Source organism: Etheostoma spectabile, chromosome 13 (assembly GCF_008692095.1).
Source record: "Etheostoma spectabile isolate EspeVRDwgs_2016 chromosome 13, UIUC_Espe_1.0, whole genome shotgun sequence".
NCBI lineage: Eukaryota > Metazoa > Chordata > Actinopteri > Perciformes > Percidae > Etheostoma > Etheostoma spectabile.
The window spans coordinates 24,995,550-25,020,222 of NC_045745.1; the positions used below are offsets into that span (position 1 = coordinate 24,995,550).

A 24,673-nucleotide genomic window follows, 5' to 3' on the forward strand; every position below is an offset into this window, starting at 1 on the left:
AACCAAACCATCCCCTTTAATTAAGGAGCATTTTTTTCAGTGGATGGCCAAAGTCGGCACATGGAGACAACATTTCAGCCCGCAAACAAGAGGCCAAGCTGTCACCCTCAATCACCATCAGAAAAAAGAAAGAAATAAAGCCATTAGCAGTTTGAAGCACAAATCGAGTTTGTGTCAATTAGACCAGAGGCCTTCCTGTTGACACCATGTTACATATCTATCAATTCATTATGTAATGCCAAAGTGACACTATTATTCATTGATCCCAAAAGTTTATTTCTTCAGAGATGCAACATCTGCTGGCATTGTTTTCATGATCGGTCGTTCTGTTGCAGCCAAGCTTAGTTAGGCCACTAAGGTAATGGAGGTAACAGATAGGAAGTTTGGAGGGTCATTTAGATGAGCATGACACACTGACACCTGGCGCTCCAGATGACAGCTCTGTGCCCTGATGGACCTTGTTATATGCACACACATGCGCAAACCCACGCATTTACACTGTTACACAAACACATACTGTACACATACTCACAATTCCCGTCCACACGGAAAAAAAATCTACGCTTACCACACATGCACAAAGAGGATGTACATGTGACCAAGCAGAAAATGCTCTACTGAAAGGAGTGCATTATGTAATCTTTAATTTAAGGTAGCAAATTAGCCTTCCAATTGAAAGATGTGGGCAGGGTGATTGTGTGGTTATGGTGGACGGATTAAAGACACCCCATGGTGCATGCTTACCCTGCACATAACCACCACACTCCTCACCACCTGTCATTTCCCTGCTTGTGGAGCCATCTCCCCAACAAAAAACCTCCAGTACTATTTCCCTTAAAAGGGAATTGTTTTCAGGTGTGAAGCCAAAATGTGTTTGTGGTGTTTGCGGATCTCTCTATTATTATTTTTAAACAATTTCCCGTTCTTCCCTGTGGATCAAATCAAAATTTTAGATCCCACATAGAAAAAGGTATGGCTTAATGGCTCTCTGGTTTCTGTAACTTTTTGCAACCCTCTATTAACTTTTTGAAACAAAAAGTTAATACAGTTTATTTTTTACCCTAAAGACTGACCCACAATCACTATCCACTTACCTCCAAAGCAGCAGAGGGCTTCTTCTTCAGTTCCTCACATTTGCGAAACTTGCAGATCTGGTGGCCTGTTTTGCGATTCCGGCAGCTGCTGCATTGCTCGCAGTTAATCCGCCGTCGGCAAGGTGGGCACATGCCGCAACGTTTTCGCTTCTTTTTACCGGAGTTGATAGCAGAGGCCAGCTCGCTCTGCGCCGGGTACTCGGCCAGGCCGGCCATGTGTAGCGCGCTGTCCGCCAGAAACACTCCAGCCGGCGTCATGATGAAAAGCCCCGGGTTGAAGGGGAAACCACCCCCTACTCCATATGGGAAGTCAACAGGACCACCTACGGCATCCGTAACAGACGTACCCTCCAAGTCGCTAGCCCCCGAGCCTGCGTCTCCGCCGCCAATTCCCACTCCCATGCCCCCAGGCAGGAGCATGTGCTCCATACCGGCCCGCTTTAACAGGGCTGCTGCCTGGGCAAAGTGCAGCAGGCCATTCTGTCCCTCTAGAACCTGTTCTAGGGTCCGGTCCAACTTGGCTGCTGTCAGTGCAGAGACAGTGGGCTGGGGCTGCGGGGGTGGCTGAGGCTTGGCCAAGTGGCTCTTAGTCTCACCATTTTCCTTGTGTCCATTGCTGGTGGCAGAGGAGACTGCTGTATACTGGGAGAGGGTACGGGACTTTTTAAGGCTCTTACTGAGGGGCTCACTGATGATGCCACTGCGGTTCCTGCGCTCTATAACAGGAGAGTCCTGTTTGCAGTTACTCTGCTCGTGGTCCTCTGTCCGGCCCCCCTCCGACAATCCGCTAGACATGGTCCAGAGCGTAGGTGCCTGGGTTGAGGGTGAGGATGGAAAGGGGGCAGGGGTGAGCGAGGAGGGGGAGCAAAGCCCTTTTCTTGGTCCGTTCTGTGCCCCGGTGGAAGTGGAACCTCACCTCAATGGACCAACCAGCCAGCTGACAACAGACAGGCCCCGGAGCCTTCTGCCCGCACTACAGCTCAGCCCTCATCCACGTTCTTCCATGGGCCATCTGGAAACTTTACACAGGGAGAGAAGAGAGGTAAAGGATCACTTCACCAAAACACTGAAACTCAAGAGCTACATTTCCATTTCTGTTCTGGGTCAACATTGGCAAATGCAAGAATAACTGATAAGATGACATCACCTTTTAAGTTGATATGCCAGAAGTTAAGAAGCAACATTAGCATTCATTTGTCATTCCGGCTACCTGAAGAACGTATTCACTCAGTTTTTGCTCTGTTTTAGGTCTTTACCAACTCCGAGGCATGTAAATGCTCCATGGTTCACCAGATATTTGCTACCTGTGTATGTCTGCTTTTTGATTCTGGGCAGGTAGTGTACAATGGGGATTTTAGAGCTACCCGCTGCGGCCTAAAGTGGCTTTTTGATAGTGGTGAGACATACATACATTGTTATTGTAAAAGATTATGGGCTCACTAATGAAAAGAAAATCAATTTTCTTTGTTCTGTCTTTGGGCTTTTGGCTATATATTTCTTCCCAGATTGTTGTGTGAGAGTCTAATAAGGGACACATACAGTATCACAATGTCATACACTCAGATCAATGAGCATGTGATTGTTAATAAATATCATTTCTTAAATAAACTTTTGTCAATACAAAAAATAACAGAAGATGGGAATCATTTCAAAAACGTTTTATCTATCTATGATTGCTTGATTGCTAACGTTGGCTCAAAACACCATTCAAGTGACAACCTTTGTTGTGTTTGATCGCTAGCTTGTAGCTAAGCTAGCGGTAATTTCAAAAACATTGTAGCTATCTATGGTTGTTTGATTGCTAAGGTTAGCTCAAAACGCCATTCAAGGGACAACCTTTGTTGTGTTTGATTGCTAGTAGTACTTGTAGCCAGCAGTGAACAAACTTCGTTTAGTAGGTTCATTTTTATTCTGTATTGATATTACAGAAGACTCAAATCTGAACTCGACTTACATCGGGAAGTGACAAGGTAACAGATTAGGCTCAGTTTACACTTTTGTAATTACAGATTATTCCAGGTGAGAATATAAAAGAAATACCCATAACAACGCAGTTTTCACCACAATTTATATGATTGTAAAACTTTTTGTATATTTGGACTTAAATAGCAAGGTTAGGCTCCCAATATTAATTTTTCTTTTTTTTTTGCCAACCAATCAGAGAAGCTCCAGAGAAACAGGTGTTGCCTTGCCAGGAGTTTGTTGTGTGAAGAATTTGTTTTTAGATTTTATTTCTTTGTATCTCTGAATATTAGTATATCTTGGTCAAGATTTTCAGGGCTAAAAATTCAAAACATTTATTTGCCCCAGTCTGTGTTTAATTCTAATGTCTACGCAAGCTATACGTGTCACTGACTCCTATTGTCAACATAAGAGCACTACAGCAGCTAACAGGTATCGAAGACTAGGTAAACTGACAAACTTTAATTTATTTCAGTATTTAACTAAATTGTTCGCATAATTTGACCTTATGTAATATTGTTATATTTATTACTTGTCAAATTACGCACACATTTTTCCGCCTGATTTAGGATTATGGATTTGTTAAGTCTGCTGATTTAGTGTTGAGCTTTTTTTTCAGGCACTTGAACTAACTATCTTTAAAGTTGTACGTCTTTTGATTGCTATCATTGTGTAGAAATTATTTCCTATCCTATTTTACTTTTAAAGAGCAAACCTGTGGAGCAATATCGTTTGGCAAAATATTATCTGAAATGGAGTGGCAGAGCTTATAAAGAAGCTTCCCCAAGGCTAGGAGTGAGAGACTCCCCACAGGAAAGAGATGCACCCATCCACCGGCCTTTAGCATAAGATTCCTGAGACTGCTCATCTATGAAAAGAAAAACTGTGCCGCTACTCTCCTGACCTGTCCATGTTCACAAACAAGCGTACCACCTCCCGCAGAAAAGCTGAGGAAATGGCCGGGCAAGTCCTTATAAGGGAAACAAAGAGAAAGGGAGGGGAAGAGGATGGAAGGGGGGGGGGGGGGGGGGGGGGGGGGGGGGGGGGGGTGTCTGTGCAGTGTGTGGAAATTGGAAGGCCAGAATTAGTGGGAGGTAAAGCTTCAAAGGCAAGAGCACAGCCCCCACATTCTCACCAGCTCAGGGGGATGTGGCGCCAGCGAACCAGAGCCAGCTCCGCAGCCCCTCAGCCCCATAGTTTCAGTTTCTCCTACTACAGCACTGACCAGGGTCCGGTTTCCCTAAGGCATCTCCAACTAACTGCATCTCTGCTCCATTGTGGTTGTATGCATAACAGCACTGCAAATCATCAGAGTGATACATGGGGCATTTGTGTCTTTATGGAATATTGGACCTGAAATTATGTATTTAGTGGTCAGTTATGAATATTTCAATGTTTTAAGAGGAGATTTTACGGTTTTAAATTAGCTCTGTGACAGCTGTGCATTTATCTAAAGTAAATCTGGGTATCTATGTGTACAGCAACACATTTGTTGATTAATCATGGCTTGAGAGAATATCGAGCTCTGATCCAACTGCTTTATCAATGTTCTTAATACATTAAATGTGATAAAAGACATGGGTTTTCACATAACTGATGAACTGGCATATTATCAATAACCATAAAAAATGAGTTTTTACAACGGCTACAAAGTGACAAAGTTGGCAATAACGTCTCATGAAAACATATCACCGATCATTTGTAAGATAATAATTCAGCCAGGAGAGTATTACGTCAACAGCTGACCTGCTGATGACACCAGTGGTTTTAAAAAAGGCAAAAGAAGTTTCATTTAGCTGATGAAATCACAAAGATCGTGATTGTATGGATATGACACAATACTTCTTTCAAACTGTTGACTTGCTTCGCGTCGATCCCAGCAACCCCTGCTGTATGAGGATAACGCAGCGACACAGACACTTTTTTTTTAGTAAAATTTTGACAGATTTCTAGACTTTTCAGGTAGCTGAACACAGCGTCACAAACGCTGAATGCTTCAGTCATTCTTCTCAATGCAGTTTTATACTTTGGTGATGTAAACCACCGTGTTTTGTTCTGTATGTGGACCCTCTGGTTCCCAACCCAACTCTCAACAGACTGAGCTACATCCACCCCATCACACGCAGATACATGTACTAATAACACCCAGTTAAGGTATTTAATGGTCAATAACTATCCTATGATTTGTAAAACAAAATAAACCCATTTAAATGATTTTATTTAAAGTACTCATGTACAGTAATTGTATTGTGTCATTTTTACACATTTAGCTCCCTGACAAAAATTGCAAACTGTACTTCAAAGTCAATATTCTGTATAAATAAAAAATAAAATTCCACCAAACCAGTGTAGAATGGAAAATTTGTATCTTGCATGTTCACAGGTTGTGTTTGCACCACACCATAGTTGTTGCGTTGGTCTACCAGACGGTGTTACCAATGAAAGCATGAGTTACCTATTTTAGCTTCACACTCACCTTCCTCTACTGTGTGTACATCTGCCTTCCATCCTACTGACCAATCCGTCACACTCTCTCCATCAACATCAACCCTGAAAGTGGGATATAGTCTTATGCTAATCAAGCTCCTCGACTTCCAATGTCATGGCTCTTCAGATCCCTTCCCCACATCATTTACAGAGGAGGTTTATGTCCTCATGTGAACTGTGTCCTAAACCATAACTGCGTCTTGTACTGAGAGTGTCAGCGCCATACTGCTGAAACCATATAATTGGTGTTGTTTTGTCCTTTAAGCATGTTTACTCAATTTCCTGTAATGCTATAGACTTAATTCTGTGTTTCACATTAAAGCCTTACACCTCAGGTTTCTTTGAATTGGCCTGACAAGAGCACTGTAATTAGTAACCACATATTAAAGCCTACAGTATAAGAGCTGCAATTCTTGCACCTCAAGCTGTCTCCACATAAAATAGGTGTTAGCTATACCTGATATTTCCCTGAGTCTTTTTTCAAAGTGCTACACAGGATTGGGGACGGAGATAAAGATCTGGATACAAATGGTCCGAATGATAAATACAGTCCAACAGCCTTTTGTGGATTGACCAATGAGCTCAGCTGGACGTTGTGGAGTGCAGGTGTGGCCTGAGAGGTATGTTCTGAACCTACGATTAAAACATTTATGCAAAAATTTGGTGGACTCTTGTTTAGGTAAATGCAAAAATGTATTAATAATACATTTTGAATTGTATCTTTAAAGGTCCCATGACATGGTGATTTTGGATGCTTTTATATACCCTTAGTGGTCCCCTAATACTGTATCTGAACTCTCTTTCCTGAAATTAAGCCTTGGTGCAAAAGTACTGCCACTAGAGCCAGTCCCACAATGATCTGGCATTAGGACGTGCCATTCCTGTGTCTGCAGCTATTGAGGAGGAGAGTGGGGCGGGGGAGAGGTAACCTTGCTCCCTATGACCTCATAAAGGGAAAGATTCCAGATCAGCCTATCTGAGCTTTCATTTTCTCAAAGGCAGAGCAGGATACCCAGTGCTAGGTTTACACCTATTGCCATTTCTAGCCACTGGGGGACCATAGGCTGGCTGGGGGAACTCATATTAATGTTAAAAAAACACAGAAAGTGAAGTTTTCATACCATGGGACATTTAATGCCTCTTCTTTATTGTGGTCTGAACTGCATCTGTTTTGTCAGTTTGTTTCATTTTCAGGAAAGTAAAATGGAGTGCTGGATAATTACTTTAGTTTTAATAGTCAATAAGTAATTTAGTTTAAAATATCAAAACGCTCATAATGTGGTTACAAATGTGAATACACTTAGTGAAAATCTTGACATTAATTCCAGCCTGTTGAATCTGCTGAGTGATGTCAGTTCTTTGTCTCTTTGTGGACACTTTGTCAACAGCAGCTTATCTGCAGAACCTGAGAATGTATTAAAAAGTGGTTCGCAAAAAGCCACATATGTTGATACATGATATATGGGTATTAATTTGTGTGTGAAGCTTGATTTTGTTGAACCTGCTAATTGCTTATAATTGAATCTGGGTTCACATACATTGTAGCTGTTCTGTTAGTGCACATGTAAACATTATTTTCAGTCATGAAAAGCAGAATGGAATGTTATGTGAGTTTGAGATGTGGTGTTTTTATCCAGATATTCCAATTACTGTATTGATCCTTTGAGAGGAATTCTGTTTTTGCTGTCTCTCTGTTTGCTACTTGACAATGCTGCCTGGAAATAGTTCCCCCAGCCTGTGTATAGGTTTGTTTGTTTGTATCTAATAATTTGTATTAATCTTGCAGCTCAGAGACAAACACTCAAATTTAAGGAAAGGTTCAACATTTTGGGAACTACATTTATTCGCTTTCTTGCAGGGGTTAGAAGAGATATCGACATTGATGTCTGTACTATAAACCCAGGAGACAGTTAGCTTAGCATAAAGACTGGAAACAGCTAGCCTAGATCTGCTGAAAGGTAACAAAATCAGCAGCTAACGCTCATTAATTAACATGTGCTATTCAGTTTGTTTAATCCATACAATAACCAAAGCGTAAAAAAAAAAAAATTCTGTTTATGGGTTATGTGCTAAACAAATTATTGGCAACAAACAGTTGCCAGGCAACCAGCGGAGACTCCAGGAAGTAACTGATCCTGGTCATGAAATAGTAACCCTCAGTAAAACATCAAACTGTCTTTTTAGCAGGCTGCTAGCGGTAACTTCATACTTAGCATACAAACATGTGAGAGGTATCAATCTTTAATTTACTGCAACTCTGTGAAGTGAATAACTTTTCCTTACGCCATAAGGCACAAATATGATTATTAGGCTACATTCTGTATGCCTGTGGATGAATCGTTGGAAAAAGCAGAGGTCTTCATTTTAATTAATTAATTAATATGCAAAATCTTTCAAGCTTAAATCATTGGTGAATTAAGTACTTTAATAGATAATACTGTACATTAATTTCTAACAGCCAGAGTGATCAACATTGAGTTAATGTTGTCAGCACTATGATACTTGTATGAGCATGAACAGCTCATTCTCACATGCAGCTCTCAGCTTAAAATCAGCTTCAAACTTTTCAGAGGTTTCCTCAAATAAACCATTTTTATAAAGGTGTGGATAAAAATGATTGTCAGTCCACAATATAGTGACAGCTGACTGATGGATGAATGGTTGGTTGGTTCAGTAGTTCAAAAGGTTTGATCAATAGGTGAAAGAGAAATGAAGGAAAGCATTTTGCAACTATGCAACTTTTATTAAATTAACCAATTCCCATATATCACGTTTGATAAGACAATTAACCTCTTTCGGCCAATGAAGTATACCTCTTGGATACGTTTCTGACGTCACTGCATGCGCAGGTGCCAGGTAATTGCAGTCAGCTTTTTAACGGAGGTGGGAAAATATTGTCTAATTTCCTGCAGGGTTATGAGGCATCTGGCTCACCACAAACTCTGTATCAGCTGAGTTATACACCTCTGGAGAAGCGAGAATACTTAATCCAGACGCGCTGTCTACATTCTCTATTCCTCCCACCTCCTGTCGACTGACGCGCGCGTACACGGACACGCACACCCTCCCTCGTGCATAGGTGCATACACACGCAGACGCACGAGCAGAGGAAGTTAAAAAGCCTGGTGAAAATAATAAGACTCACGGCTTCATCCATTGTCCATAACCTGCTGCGTCTTATTCTTCCTAATGAGGCTGTATGCTCACAAAAAGTTAGTGGAGATGAACAACCAAGCCGTGCATACTGTGACTTCAAATTATTCACAAACATGTGGAGCACATGGACCTACGATACTGGAGGTGGTTTGCGGGGGGGGGATAACTGTAAATCTCCGTGGTGAAAGCTGCTGTAGCCTACCTGGGAACTTTATAATAATGCCCGGAGAAAAGAAAAATAAGGACATTTTAAAAAAGCCAATTCTTTACCTGTCGTTCCGAGAGTAGAACAAGATATCTGTTTCGGCTACTAGTGTTTGTTGTTAGGGTTAAACAAAAGTTTCATTTTAGACTATACAGGGTGACGATCGGGAAGAGTCTGTTGTCAAATGTAAGCCTGATCCGACTCAAATGCGCGTTGATCATCATGTATCGTTCATTAGCGCCAAGTTTAGTGCGCGTCATTAACAGCTGATTCACAATGAAGCATCGGGCGTTTGGTTCACTGTTGTGCCGATCCGTATCTGGAGGACTTTTTAAATAAAAGAGATATGAAGATTGTTCTTGAAAACCTGACAGCAGCTTGTTAAATACCCCCTTCATCCAAGCACTGTGCTCAATAATCATTACCTGTTCAATCACGGCGATTATAAAAACCTTAATTTTATTGTTTTCCACCAAGAGTAATTGGAGATCAAAATAGCTGGCTTTTGTCTGGACTCAGCGATCTACGAGCACGGTAGCCTATCTGCGGTACCATCATATGGTCTGCAGTCGCACATTTGAGGACATAGCCGACGGAAGAGCGCCGGTTCACCCCGCTTTAACTTGATCCTATTAGAAGATGACATCCCAACTTTCAGAAGACTTCAACAAAGTATGATCCCCCCCATCACCAACCCTCCTCCCTCCCCTTCCATGTATCTGCATATTTGCAAACACGGGCCCATTTTATTCGCACCTACCAAAGCAGATCCGAGCAGAGGGGAGGGCTCCCACAGTCCGAGCGGTCCGTCTCTCAGCCTGCCGTGCAGAATGGTGACAAAAAAAAAAAGAAGAGGGCAGAAAAAAAGCTTATTCTCCGCTAACAAAATCCTACAGAGTGCCTGTCTGTTAATGACAAATGTGAAAAGAAAAAAAATATTCACCGTGAGTTATTTTGGAAAAGCGTACTTTCTCTGAGGCTGAGCGCGTGGGTTCCCCCAGCTTTCTCGGTCCTTGCAATCCCACCTCTACATCCCCGCTTGCCGAGAGGAACATGCAAACACATTTCATAGATTTTTGGAGCTTCGCGGAAAAACCGAAGTGGACTTTTCTGTGGCGTGCGCGCTTCAGCTGAGGCAACAACAAACCGAGAGAACGCGAGGTTCAGTGTGATCTCAGGACAGCTGAGGGGGAGAGGTGTTGATTCAAAATAAAACTGAGGGCTGATCAAAGATCATTGCACTCTGCATGGTTGATTACTTTCTGTAATGTCTCTTTAATAGTGCTTCTGCGAGTGAGTTTATGCAACACAAAACTGCCTGGATGTGCGGGGATGGTTTTTATTTTATGATTAGAGGATAAAACATATGAAAGGCCCAATGAACTAAATATGTTTTAAGTGTGTATTGTCACATTGTTGTGACAATTGTGATTTTGAATATTGTGTTTTCTCGTTTTACGGAGTTGATGCAGGGTGGTGGAGGGTAAACACTCAGTTTACCCATCAGTGTATTTGGAGAATAGAGTTTATACACCATGCAAGGCTAAATCAGACCTATCCCCGCTCGCTCCTCCTCGCGCTCAGCCAGAATCCATTCCACCTCTTTCGGCTGTCCCGTCTGCTGGCAGGCGGCCAATCCAAGTGTGGAAATGACACCGCCAGGGCGGCAGAGATTTTCCTTCATTTCTCTCCTTCCCGATCGCAGACTGGCTGACATTGGCTAGAAAGTGGAGCAGCTCGTCAGGGACAATCAATGCGAATCGATCGAGCTGTGCGGTTGAGGCTCCAGAGCTGGAAAATATCGCGGCAGCTGAAGAGAGAGAGAGAGAGAGAGAGAGAGAGAGAGAGAGAGAGAGAGAGAGAGAGAGAGGAGGGGGTGTTTTACCAACTCTGCCAGTAGCCAACCAACCTCCCTGCAAACAAATATGCTCTGGCTCTCATAAACATGACACTTACATAGTATGTATACTAAAGTCAAAAAGCCAGCAAATACGTAAATACGCACAGGATTTGTGTTCCAAACTTATAAACAGTAGATGTGATGTCCAGCCAAACAAGTAATTTTATAATATAGGCTAATGAGTGTTAAATCATCTAAAATAATGACCTAAAATAAAACATCTTAAAGGTCCCACGGCATGAAAATTTCACTTTATGAGGTTTTTAAATATTAATATGCGTTCCCCCAGGCTGCCTATGGCCCCCAGTGGCTAGAAACGGCGATAGGTGTAATCCGAGCTCTGGGTATCCTGCTCTGCTTTTGAGACAATGAAAGCTCAGATGGGCCGATCTGGAATCTTGCTCCTTGTGAGGTCATAAGGAGCATCATCCACATCATCCATATTAATGATTCAGCATAAAGTTGTCATGCTTGATGATTTTGGAAAATACTTTAAATTCATCGTGAAATATTGAGGAACCAAATTCTGTTCGAAAACGTCCTCAGATGACATCTATTTTTAGTACCAATGCAAAAGTGTTGTCTTAGTTTTTTTTTAGTTTTTTTAAATATGGGTATCTAATTTTGGAGTGAACTTTATTTGTCGCAGTAGTAATAAATGAATCAAAATGAAATCCTCCCCAAGATGTGTTTGGTAAATCTACTTGGATGTGTACTTTGACACTTCCACAGAGCTGTTCCACTTTAACAGCTGCATGTGTTTAAAATGTAGCTGTTACAAATGTTGTAACAGCTACATTTGATATATAATTTTGTAACGAGGCAGAGTTCATATAATTTAAATAAATAAAGATATAAAGTTAAAGAGATATAGGTACAAATATGGGTATAAAGGTAAAGAGAAATAGGTATAAATATAGGTACAAAGTTAGTTTGCTGTGTTAGCATGCTAACATTTGCTAATCAGCTGAGGCTGATGAGAATGTCACAAGTTTTGCAGGTATTTTGTTATAAGCCAAAGAATTGGACAACTTAAAATTTTGACTTGTTAATTGCGCCAAGTCAAAGGATCACTATAGTTATTACAATATCCTGAGAGGAAACCAATGTATGTATAACATTTCTTGTTGAAATATTTGAGTCTGATCAAAAGTAGTGGACCGACCACCCTGCACGATACCATCCAGAGAGCCATGGCTAATAACATTACTGATACTTGTATTTCATTATTTGACATGCAGTAAACATTTTGGGAAATTGATATCCATATTAAGTTAGCACTTGTTGGTGTGATATTCATAGACTATGTAAAAAACTGCTTTGCATTTTAGGGGTTTTCAGAACCAGTTTGTGCCCAATATCAAAACAGCCCAAATGTATGCAATGTGTATAGACAAAGTTACCCTCGATGCAACAACAAACACTAGTATAAACCAGATGTTTTCATCTCCATGTTTTTTTGAGTCCAGAGACACTGTATGTTACTTTGATTCTTTCTTGAAGCTGTCTTACTCTTCTTTTTTTTGTATGTTTCTATTCAGGGTTTTAGACAATTTCACTGTAGTCATATACGTTGTGGGAACAGGAATAATTTTGCCTCTATAAAACCCACTCCGACCACATTCTTATTTCTCTTTTGTAGCATTCCATATGTCCTCCCTTTTGACCTTCTAAAGTCCTCTATCGCTAGTATGAAACGGAGGAACATTACATTGTAGTCTGCAATCGCAAGCCGCTTTCATAGGTTGAAAAGAGGGTCAAAAGAGAGAAATCAGGAGAGAGAAGGAGAGTCATGCATGGATAGATGGGTAGGAGGGAGCAGCAAGCTGTGACTCTTGGACATGTTCTGGTGGGTGCACTGAACCCCGGAGGCTGCAGCCACACTCAGCTCTTTGTTGTTTTCGTTCTGCACAGGGAGGCACGGTACTTTCCTGAGCTGGGGAGGAGGATTAGTGTTGCATGGCCTCCATCCCCAGCTGCACACATGACCAACACCGTAGGAAAGCCCCCGAAGACGTCCCAAAAGAGGTACATAAGGAATGAAGGGAGCAGGATGAGGCATGAACATCAACTTTCTCAAATACTGAGGAATGTCGCAACCCTGTAAACCCTCAGAATTTTCACTGCAACACAATTTCAACGTCCCACTTATTTCAGAAAGATTGGCTTCCTGTTCTTCTACTCTTTTCTATTGTGGTATCTCAGCATAACCATAGAAATGTTCTTTTTTCTCTTTTTGTTCAGCAGCAAGAACACAGACTTGTTACATCCTCTAACCCTCTAACCCTAATCCACTTTAATAAACAGCATCAGGCCAACCCCACATCATGTTCTATGTATCCATCTTTTTTTTATCAGCAGTCATTTCTAATATGTGTCAATGTATAGTCTTGAAAGATGCTTGTGATTGCCAAATTATGATTTAATGCATTTGTCGTCTTGTTGCTGAACATTTTGAGTCCATGGGGAACTAGTATTGAATCATATTGTTAATAATAGAATTACATTAACAAAAGTATCCCATCCCAAACATGTGTGAAACATGACATCTCATAGCAACAAACAAGGTCCTCGCTCTCTCCCATTGGCTGGTGTTTGATTCCAGGTGATGTCACTTCCTGTAGAATACCATAGATCATCTGTCACCAAATTTGACCAGCTGCTGGAGCAGAGTGTTCCAGTTTCTTCTCACAACCTCACAACCTCACAACCTCCAGGAAGTCACTGAGTTCAAAGAGAAACAGTTTCAGCACGGAACTCCACGTAAAATTTGAATATGTTTTTACATTTTGTTTTTTTGTACGGATTAAACAAACAAGATACAGTGTGTTAATGGTGAGTTTTAGAGGTGCAGATAGGCGTATTGTTTTGCCTTGGAGTGAGCCAAGTTAGCTGTTTATCCTTCTTTTTTCTTGCTGCTTCTGATCTTCATGCTAAGCTAAGCTAAATGCCTCCAGGCTCTGGCTCCATAGTTAATGCACAGATACGTACCAGGGTAGTATCTTCTTATCTATTTCTTGGCAAGAAGGTGAATAAGCACATTTACCAAAAGCCCAACTATTACTTTACCAGAAGAAGTTAATCTAAAGGCAATTGTGTTATGGAGGAGTGGGGATTGGACCCAAATGCAGAGATGAGGCCGCAGGGCCGGCAGGCGGGGAGTAACCAGGGGTTTATTGTCCAAAAACACAAAGTAAGCCTCAACAAAAACCACCCAGAATACAAGGCAAAAAGCAAACATCCAAAAAAAGGCAAAACGTATAATCACCAGGACCAAGGAAACAGGACAAAATCAGGGACACTGGGACAAAGCGACGTGCTGACAGCGAACAAACAATGATCCGACAAGAGACAAGGAAACACTGGGGTTAAATACAAGAGGTAACGAGGTACGGGAACAGTTAAGACGTCAGGTGGATCACATTAGGCGGGGCAAGACAATCAGACAAACAAAGTAAGCTAGACTAGACACAAAGACAGACAAGCTGACCGCCAAAATAAAGCAGCAGCATAACAACACCCACAGGGAAACATAGACAGGATCTATGACACCAGACTAGGAGAAAACCGGGACGAAGACACGGGAAGGTCAAATGGAAAATACCCCCAACACAAAACCCCAACCCACAACAGAACCCCCCCCAAAGACAGATACCAGATGTCAAAACACCCCAAACAAAAACCCAAAGAGAACAAAAAACAACCCAGTAAGGGCGGAAGACACTGGAAGAGAGGCCAAGGACGGAGAAACAGGGGACAGAAGGAAAACCCGGAGCACGGGGGACAAGGGCATAGGGGAGCACGGACAAAGTAACCAGACCTGGGAACAAGGAAGAGGCACAACGAGGATTGAAGGGGAGACAGAGCAGGACCGAAGAGGAAGGAACAAGGAGCGAGAGAGGGACGGGAAAGGAGGGAGGACGAGAAGGAGGGAGCGCGAGAGGAGCAGAGGGAGAGGACGACCAAGAAGGAGACCAAGGAAGAGGAGATGGAAGGAGACGAAGGAAAGTGCGAAGGAGGAACAAGACTGAGACTAGAGGACGCAGGAGGGAGAAGGATAGGACAGAGACCAACAAAGAGAGCACTAACGGAGAGAACAAAGAAGTCCAGAACAAGCTGAGACCAGTAGCGACAGGACCAAAGAAAAAGACCGAGGAGGGACAAAGGGTAGGGACAAAGGAGAGAGCGAGCGGGACACAGAAAGACACAGAACAAGACAGGGAGAAAAGAGACAGAGCGGTGAAACCACAGAACCCACATGAAGGAGAGGAGCGACGAGAGAGACAAACAGCAATCCGAATGAGAGAGAGACAGAGACAAGACAGACAACAGACAGACAGACACCGGGAACGAAAAAGACAGGGGAAAGACACCAGGACAGAGAGCAAAACCGACCGGAGAAACAGAGAACAACCAACAGAAAGAAAGAGAGGACAGACACGAGATATCAACAGAGCGAGAGTGACACAGAGAGACAACATAGGGAGCAACAGAGACAGAGCAATGGAACAGGGCGAACCAAAGACAGCGAGGGATTGGAGGAGGAGGCAGAGAGGGAGCCGAAAAGGAACTAGGGGCAGGCACAGAGAGAGAGCCAGAGAGAGACGGGGAGACGAGAGGAGACACAGAGAGCAAGAGACGAGACCAACCAAGAGGAGAAGCACAGAGAGCAGACAACATACAGTACAGAGAGCAAGACAGACAGATACAAAAAGCAAGAGAGACAGTGCGATTGAGACGAGTAATCGGGAAGGGGCGAGGATGAAGACAAGAGAGGACTAGGAGGAGAAGAACAGAAAAAAGGAGCGGAGAAGCAAGCAGGGACAGGTACAGCGCAGCCCAGATAGAAAGGCAAAAAACACTAGAAACAGAGAGGAACGGGGAGAGTCACCCACACAAACAGGCAGAAAAAGGGACTGAAACCAAGAGAGCAGGACAGACACAGGGAAAGAGAGAGACACCCACACAAAACAAAAAGAAAACAAGGAAGCGAGAGGGACAAAGAACAAGATAGACAGGCACAAAAAGCACGAGAGACAGAGCGATGGAAGAAAGGGAGAGACAGACAGTGAACAGAGAGAGAGACAGGTGAGGGGTCAGACAGACAAACAAAGGGAAAGAGGAAAACGCAGGGAGGTAGGGGCAGGGAGTGAAACACGGAAAGAGATAACAAGGGAGCGGGACAGACAGGGACCAAAGCAGAGAGGGAAAAAACAACAATGAGACCAGGCAACCAGAAGGAAGACGGAACGGAGATACACAGAGAAGACAGGCAGACAGCAAAAAAAAGAGACAGAGCAAGAGACTGGGGACAGAATGAGACGTGACTAGACAACCAAAGAGAGGGACAAACGAGGGGGGATGCCAACACAGGGACAGAAAAAACTAAACGAGAGGTGGGGGACAGAGAGCAGAGTGCCACCAGAGAAGCTAGAAGAAGGACGATGTTTGGCTACAACACAAAAAGATACAAAAAACAAAAAGGCAAAACAGCAAGGGTTGGCTGAAAGCAAACACTGTAAAGAACGACAGGATCTTAAGACATAACAACTCATGTAGATGCATATATAAACATGCAGGATCCCGGTAACAGTAATATATATATATATACACCACACACACACACACACACACACACAAATATACACACGTATACATACATATACACATACACATATATACACACATACATATATACACACACACATACAGTAACAATGTAATTACTAGAGTTGTAGAGCCTGTACTGGGCGTACAAACAGAGAAATGAAGAGAGCATGGTACACATACATACACACGTTTACCATTATCTCTCCCTAAAAACACGCACAAAACAGAAGGCTCTCTGGATTTAGAAGCTAAAAACTACACTAGACTTGAAAGAAGAAGAACAGACATTCACATTTCTGAAACAACTTCCATGATCTCATAAGTTTTCACCTGATCAACTGTGTCCATACAAAGCGGGGGAGACACCGACCCAGGGACAAAGAGAAACAAACAGAAAAAGGGAGAAATATACAGAGACACAGGGAGTATGGGTGACTAACGAACACTGGCACCGGAGATAGACCAAGGAAAGGGCATTACGAGGCGCGAGGGGATGTACAAGGGTGCCCACGAGAGGGCGCACTAGGGACCCGAGAGCGGGTATACCGAAATTCTCCACGAGAGGGCGCCAGACGTAGCCCACGGAAAAGCCCGCTAGAGGGCGCACGAGGAGCACGAGGGATACGGGAAAGCCTACAGAGAGGCACGCGAAGAAGCCCACTGGAGGGCGCACGGAAAAGCCCAGCAGAGGGGCACGAGAGCACGAGGAATACGAAAAGCCTACGGAGAGGCACACGAGGGATACGAAAAAGCCCACGGGGGCGTACTAGAATCTCACTGGGGACGGGCGTACTCGGAACACCAGGTGGGAAAGACGCGGTCATAGACGGACGGACAGCATGAGACAGAGGGGTCGGGTTCAGGGGCAGTTTTAGATGGACGGACGGAGACGGCGAGACTACAGACGGATCAGGTGTGGGAACGAAGTTGGATGGTGTGACGCGGGGACAGGAAAAAGAGACGGAACAGAGGGTGACGGGGACAGAGACAGTGACCGGACAGGGACAGACTGGAACAGAGACAAACACAGGGACTGAGACAAGCACAGGGACAGACGTACACGGGACAAGCACTGGGACAGGATACGAACAGGTACAGAGACGGGGACAGGAACAGACACAGTGACTGGGACAAAGACAGAGACAGGGACAGACACGAGACTAGGAGACTGGACTGGAGAGGCTAGGACAGAAGACGGGGTTCCTGAGGACCTGGCCTAGGACAGACCTGAGAAAACCGGGGACTGGGTCCCAGGGACCCCTGGAGCCGAGACCAGGTGACCCCGGGAGCCAGTGCCCCGAGAGGGAGAGGCCCAACACCGGCTGGGGTCGGGGACGCCAACCGCCGACCGAGGGCCACAAAGGATGGCCATCGCGCGGGGACCAGGACCACCGAGCGCCAGCCGGGGTTCATGACGCTTATACCTGGCCAGTTCAGAGGAGTAGTCGGCCTAGAGTCCAGGCGCCGGTCAGCGGCGGGCTGGGGACCGCCTCGTCGCGGGAGCCGGCGGCTGGGGTCCGCCTCAACGGCGGAGCCGCGCCTGGGAGTCCCCACAACGGCGGAGCCGGCGGCTGGAGTCCGCCACAACGCGGGGCCGCGGCTGGGAGTCCGCCACAACGGCGGAGCCGGCGGCTGGGTCCCCTCTACGCCGGGAGCCGGCGCTGGGAGTCCGCCTCTACGCCGGAGCCGGCGCTGGATTCCGCCTCTACGCCGGGAGCCGCGCTGGGAGTCCGCCCTACGCCGGGACGGCGCGGAGTCCCGCCTCGACGGGGGGGTGGCGGCCGGAGTCCGCCTCGACGGCGGGGGTCGGCGGCCGGGAGTCCGCCTCGACGGCGGGGGTCGGCGGCTGGGGATCCGCCTCAATGGCGGAAGCTGGCGGCTGGGGATCTTCCGCGGCGGCGGCAGTCGTCAGCCGGGGGAACTCCGCGGCGGTGGAAGTTGTCAGCTGGGGCTCCGCGGCGGCGGTCGTCGTCAGCTGGGGGTCTGGAACACTAGGCGCCAGCTCGCTGGTGGGGGTAAGAATGACCTGCAGGCTAGCTTCCAGCTGGTAAACCTCCCGGAGTAGGGTCTTCATGCCTGGGACCTCAAAGAGCCCGGGCTTGCTTGTCACAGCGTTTCTTATCAGGGAACAGATGATAAGTCGGCGCCCCACGTCCGTGGTTTTCCCCAGCTCGACGACGAACCGGCCAACGGCATACTCCAGCCTGTCCAAATCCTCGAAGGCTGCTGGGTCCATAGCTGGTCGGATCATTATGTTATGGAGGAGTGGGGATTGGACCCAAATGCAGAGATGAGGACAGCAGCAGGCAGCGGGTAGTAACCAGGGTTTATTGTCCAAAAAAACACAAGTAAGCCTCAACAAACGAACCACCCAGAATACAAGGCAAAAAGCAAACATCCAAAAAAAAGGCAAAACGTATAATCACCAGGACCAAGGAACAGAACAAATCAGGGCACTGGGCCAAAGCGCCGTGCTGACAGGCGAACAAACAGAATGATCCGACAAGAGACAAGGAAACACTGGGTTAAATACAAAGGTAACAGGTAACGGGGAACAGGTAAGCGTCAGGTGGATCACATTAGGCGGGGCAAGACAATCAGACAAACAAATTAAAGCTAGACTAGACAAGACAAGACAAGACAGGAAGCTGACCGCCAAATAAAGCCAGCATAACAAACACACACAGGGAAACATAAGACAGATCTATGACACCAGACTAGGGGAAAACCGGGACGAGACACAGGGAAGGTCAAATGGGAAAATAACCCCAAACAAAAACCCCAACCCACAACACAATTGCATGATAAAACAATCTTGTTAAATTATTTGTGTGTTCATGGTTGTGCTACAGTTTTAGAAATAGGCCTGATTTGGGGCCTGTAGTGTAACCAAAGTAATGAGATCAAGCCAGTGACTTTCTACCATTAGACAGCACATGTAACTCAAGTCAATCAGAATAAAACAAACTCACTCTATCTCAAATGAATCCAGATAAGGTGATCTGAAAGTGAGGAAATTACCAAGTAATTCAAGAAGGTTACGTAAACTATGGGCTGTGCAAGTAGCATGAAAAGAGAAATAAATATATTCATTTTATATTAATATACTTTTGATGACTGTTATTGTTACGAGCCAAGGCATTTTGCTTGAGATGTAATTGAATCACATACAACATGGCTTGTGATTTCATTAATGGCTTGTGCTGTTGATGTGACTGCAAAATAACTGTGAGTTAATTATGTGGGAACATCTGAATAAGCTTCGGTATATAATGTTGGAATAGGCCCTTTTCTCCTATTACTGTGCCAGGATGCCATGCCAGAAAAAAACAGTATTTAAAAGGAGGGGTCAACAAATGTATTAGAAAAAGGTCAATGCCACTGCAGAAATACTCAACACCTGAGAAGCAGATTTGTCATATAAATCTCATTTAAAACTGGTTTGCACACTTTGCACTCTGTACATGTGACAGTCAGTCTGTCACTTCCGCATGTCATTTCAAAGCAACGTGATGCTTTTTAGGGCATTATATCCGATTTGGCAGTTAGTTATGTTTGTGTGTTATGCATAGGATTTAATAATAATATAATAATAATTTTGATCTCAATACTGAACTGCATCTCAGGTTTATCTGTTCCAGCAATGTAGGCAACTTCAACAAGGCAACAAGGACACACCATTTTCATCCAACCCACTCAATTGTGTCCCCGAAGTGTTAGGCTTGTTCATTAGGATGGGAACACACACCACAAAATCCCTAAGTTCTTCACGCCTTGTGTGAGTCTCACAGTTCCATGCTGTAGAGACCCGCTGCCTGATGAGCAACACTGGCTCCATTTCTCAAGATTTATTACTCATCCTGCTGCTATTCACAAGCTCAGCCTCAGCTGTCAGGAAGCAAGTGTCTCTATTGTCTTGACTGACAGTATGAGGACAAAAAGCATGACAAAATTCCATCAACAACAGTTTAGCTTGTACCACTAAATAAGTAGTGTCATTGCTTTCTCAAATGATCATGTCTCTAAATGTGAAGCAGCAAACACCGCCACTCCTGTAGCAGTACCAGTCAACCAGCTGTTGCTATCGTTGCATTTAAAATCAGGGTTAGGGCCCCATCTAGTGGCAGGTCCCACAGAGGCTGTCTGAGAAACTTCATTTAGAATAAATCAAATGAAATAATAACTAGAACTAGAGATGGCTATCAAAAGTGTATGCTTTTTAGGTAATAAACAAATCATACCAGTAATACTCTGTGATTGCTCAAGCAGTGTTTTACCCCTTGCTGCTTCTTAATAGTTCAAAATGTAGCATCATGCTCCTCCTACGTCCTTCTGCTTTCAGTTATGTTCTTTTAAAAAGAGCTTTTACTGTTCTTTAGAAAGGGACAGACTAGTCACCAAAGGTTGGGTTAGGAATTCATTGGTCATTGCAAAATGGACAATATTCATTTCAGGTTTGTTACAGTACAGACAAGATGTGCCAATGTTGGTTTTCATGATGTCCATGCATTTAAGACAAATGATGGTAATCTTAGATATTGGTCTTATTTATGTATTTTCTATGTAGCTTTTTGGGGGGATTTTATGGGCTTTAATTGACAGGTCAGCTTGAAGAGAGGAAAGGGCATAAAGGTTGGAGGATGACGTACAGAAGGACTATGGATTTGAACCCGGACTCAGCCTACAGGGGCACACTCTACTGGGTGAGCTAGAGGTCGCCCCATGTTGCCTTTTTAGTAACACATCTAGAGTCTGAATGCCAAATGGGAAGATTTTTAGGGCAAGGAATTTAAAAGTCAACTTTTCCATTCAATTTACTGTGAAAACACTTAGTACCAGTTTGCATTTTGCAGTGATTAAGGCCTACAGGGTATCAGCATCACATTGTTCCAATAATTGCATCATTGTGTTTGTTTCTTACTATCCCAGTGTCACTGTGTCGCATGTGTGGATGACAAATCACTTGGCTAAAGGTCAGTTTAAAAAAAAGCAAGAAAAAGTCTGTGACATGAAAAAATCCATTTAAAAATGCAAGTGTTATACATAAAAGGGCTAGTGTGCTAAGTGACATGTTTATGAATAGTTCATTATATTCAATTCATAATAATAACATTAGAGCAACTGATAAACTGTAAACTTTACCCAAATAGTGAACACAATACCTGTAGAAAGTTTGTGTAAAACCAACAATTTGAATGAATTTAGAGCAGATTATATTCTTGAAATATTGCATTAGAAATGAGTTGTCCTGTTATTTTTAGGAACCTTTAATGCAATTCTATCCGTTTTTTTATTTATTTATTAACAATTATACATACTTAATAGGCTTATTTTTTCAGTGTTTTCTTCTCTCTGACACTTGACCCTTGTTCTAGTAGCTCTCTGGTAGCTATAAATGTATTTTTTTTATGCAGGTTAAAAGGCTACCCTTTTTTAGAAGTTGTCTTGCAGCCAAGAAGGTGCATCACTACCCTGTGAAGCTTTGCATTCCAACTTTAACTTCGATTTCTCACATTGATATGGTGTTCCAAACAGTTTTCCTTAGTTAGAATAAAATCAATCAAGGGTTATGGCTATGGCTAGTAGTTTGTGTAATGGTCCCCAGATGGTATGTCTCATGGGTGGCTAAATGAAGAATGAGATGGGAGCAGTCAGGTATTTACCTAACAGTCCACACTCAGAAGTTAAATGGCCACTTTCACATGAAGTGCCACATTATTCGGGATTTGTACATAAATAGTATTTGTGATTTCATATTTTTAAATTTTTATTCATATGCATCCAATATATGTCATGTATGCACTGGACCACAATTCAGACAATAGATTTAGGCTAATTAGCAAAGGATTATAAAAGTTTTGGTTTTACAGCAGAACAGTTTAGCCCACTCATCAGAAAATGTATTTATTGGCATTTCCTGTGGCACATAAGCAAAATGACGTCATCTCCAAATTGCTAAAATAACATAACGAATTTTTTCTTTAAAAAAGGGGGCTATCACCATGGTTGAGTAGCTCAGTTTGCGCAAACCCTGGCGGTTTGTCGCCACCAAGTGAAATGTTTCTGCTGTCTTTGCCATGAATCCAACTGCCTGTGAGGCTCGCGTGCACGTGCGCGCGCCTGTAATCAAAATGAACCTGTCCAGTGATCATGAATGTTACACATGTTTGAACCGAGGCCCATACGCTCCCATCTTCGGGCGTACAGAAATTTCGAGAATACCGAAACATGGCGCGCCGTGCGTGCGTGGGGGCAACCCCGTCTCAGCCTCCATCTGATCGCAGCATCAGGCAGTCCCGTGAAACATTTGCGTGGGAGTTCCCTCCACCGCCATGTTGGGGGTGCATCGCTCTCTCTCCCTCTCTCCGTTCATCCTCCCCCACATTAACAGCTTAGCACAGCAGCAGCAGCTCCTACTGTACAGCATCCAGCATCCAGCATCCATCCCTGCCTGGGGAGCAGCAGTCCTACCCGGCGCAGCACCGACGCACGGAGGGGGCGCATCATCTAAGTGATGCCACAGCATCAGTCGCATTTCGACAACAAATACTGAGAGTAGACTCTAAAAGGAGGGAGAGAAAACAGCTTCAGCCTCGAAGACAGCAACTGCCCATGAAGATGTCTAACGCTGACCTCGTCTTAAACGCCACCGATCGGATGGTGAAATGTAAGTTAGCCTACATTTTGCGTTAGGTTATGGCTATAGATAGCTATTACATAACATCTCCAGTATTTAGCTCCTCGTGGATTGGCAGAACATGGCCTTTATTTTCATGTCGTGCTATAATGGTGTATATGCCGCCATCAAGTTGTGTTCACGGTGATGATAGTGGGCTGCTGGAGCTTTGATGTTGATAAACAATCCGGTTTTCTTTTCCGCACAGCCCCCGCGAAGATCGGGTATACAGCTTAGAAGCAGCAGTGCAGCGGGGAAATATGGATTTTATTGCACACATTTATTCATATTTTAATATTTGCTGTCACGATGTGACTGCCTATGCTGGCTTTGGCTCGGTGTAGGCATAAGAGGAGAGATGGAAAAACAGCTGAATTACCGAGCTTGTTGTAGAAGCTGGGGCAGTGATGCAGCAGGATTTCACAGGCTTTGACAGGGCCAGTGGAAGAAGAAGAGGGCATGTAATGGACATTTAATGGTGATATATTTTAGCAGGAGTGAGTCATGTTTTAATTTGTTGAGAAAATGTTTATACGGGATCCCAAAAGCTGCATCAGTGGATGTGGAGAAGGACTTGGACAACTTGGATCAATGGAGGATGATGAAGTGTTCACAGTTGTGCCATAACTCATTTGATCAATGTTCATTTTGACAATGGATCAGCTCACAATCACCACTGTGCCTGCATATATTCACATTGTGCAGACTATATTGTCGTTCGTAATGGCCGAGTAGCTCAGTCAGCATTAACAACTTTGTCCTTTAGGCGACAGAGTTGTGGAAACAGAATAATCTGCACTATGAGATACACTTATGTGACCATGAATGGACGCACAATGAATGTCCTGTAAGCATTTAACTGTTACAATTGCAAAACTAACTTTAGGATAAAAAGAACTATTTAGTGAATCAGCATTCCTTCCTGAGGGACCCTAACAATCTTATGCTCAGACTAATTTTTTATGGAAATAACACACAGTGCATCCTAAATTCTGAAACACACCATACTGCTGACCCAGTTTATTACATTTGCCATGTTAGCAGATGATACACTTCATTGTTTTGCCAGGACATTCTCTCCAAACAGTGCATCTAGCCAGACAATCATATTTCACATTACTATCCACAGTAAGAGAAAGAAATTGGTAAAATGACATTAGTAGTTGTTGTTTTGAGCAAGACCTCACAACCAACACTTAACTGTTGTTTTTTGGCAAAAAGCTTTACTAACATCCAGGCATTCAAAAATATGTCAAACAAAAGGTTTATATTAGCAAACGCTACACAGACAAAAATTAGGGCTCAGACTTTTGCTTTTGTAACATGGGCATGTAACATTTAGCATTTTTGTACACAGTTCTAAACACTCAAAGCATATTTTTCTGGTTCAATAAAATATTATGCGTTTGTTTCATTTTTGCTATTCTCGTAGCCTAAGGTAATTTGAAGGTCCCATGGCATGAAAATTTCACTTTATGAGTTTTTTAACATTAATATGAGTTCCACCAACCTGCCTTTGGTCCCCGAGTGGTTGGAAATGGTGATAGGTGTAATCCGAGCCCTGGGTATCCTGCTCTGCCTTT

The 24,673-nt window shown here is 43.7% G+C and overlaps 2 protein-coding genes across 5 annotated transcripts in view; one reads left to right on the forward strand and one right to left on the reverse strand.

Annotated features, from left to right (window-relative positions):
- The window catches only part of cxxc5a (CXXC finger protein 5a), an 18,711-nt gene extending 8,628 nt beyond the window's left edge, over positions 1 to 10,083 (reverse strand). The window contains exons 1-3 of one of the 3 annotated variants that reach the window (XM_032534040.1): positions 9,848 to 10,083; positions 9,665 to 9,722; positions 1,095 to 2,113 (exon numbers count right to left, since the gene is read on the reverse strand). In XM_032534040.1, coding sequence (XP_032389931.1) covers positions 1,095 to 1,889 — 795 coding nt within the window. In that variant the 5' untranslated portion in view covers positions 1,890 to 2,113; positions 9,665 to 9,722; positions 9,848 to 10,083. Of the gene's footprint in view, positions 1 to 1,094; positions 2,114 to 9,660 lie in introns of all 3 variants that reach the window. The other 2 variants (XM_032534041.1, XM_032534042.1) reach the window with 2 other exon arrangements.
- A 12,603-nt stretch (positions 10,084 to 22,686) lies between these two features.
- Positions 22,687 to 24,673, forward strand: part of ppp3ca (protein phosphatase 3, catalytic subunit, alpha isozyme) — a 32,418-nt gene continuing 30,431 nt past the window's right edge. Inside the window, exon 1 of one of the 2 annotated variants that reach the window (XM_032533729.1) lies at positions 22,687 to 23,081. In XM_032533729.1, coding sequence (XP_032389620.1) covers positions 23,027 to 23,081 — 55 coding nt within the window. In that variant the 5' untranslated portion in view covers positions 22,687 to 23,026. The remainder of the gene's footprint in view (positions 23,082 to 24,673) is intronic. The other variant, XM_032533728.1, reaches the window with a different exon arrangement.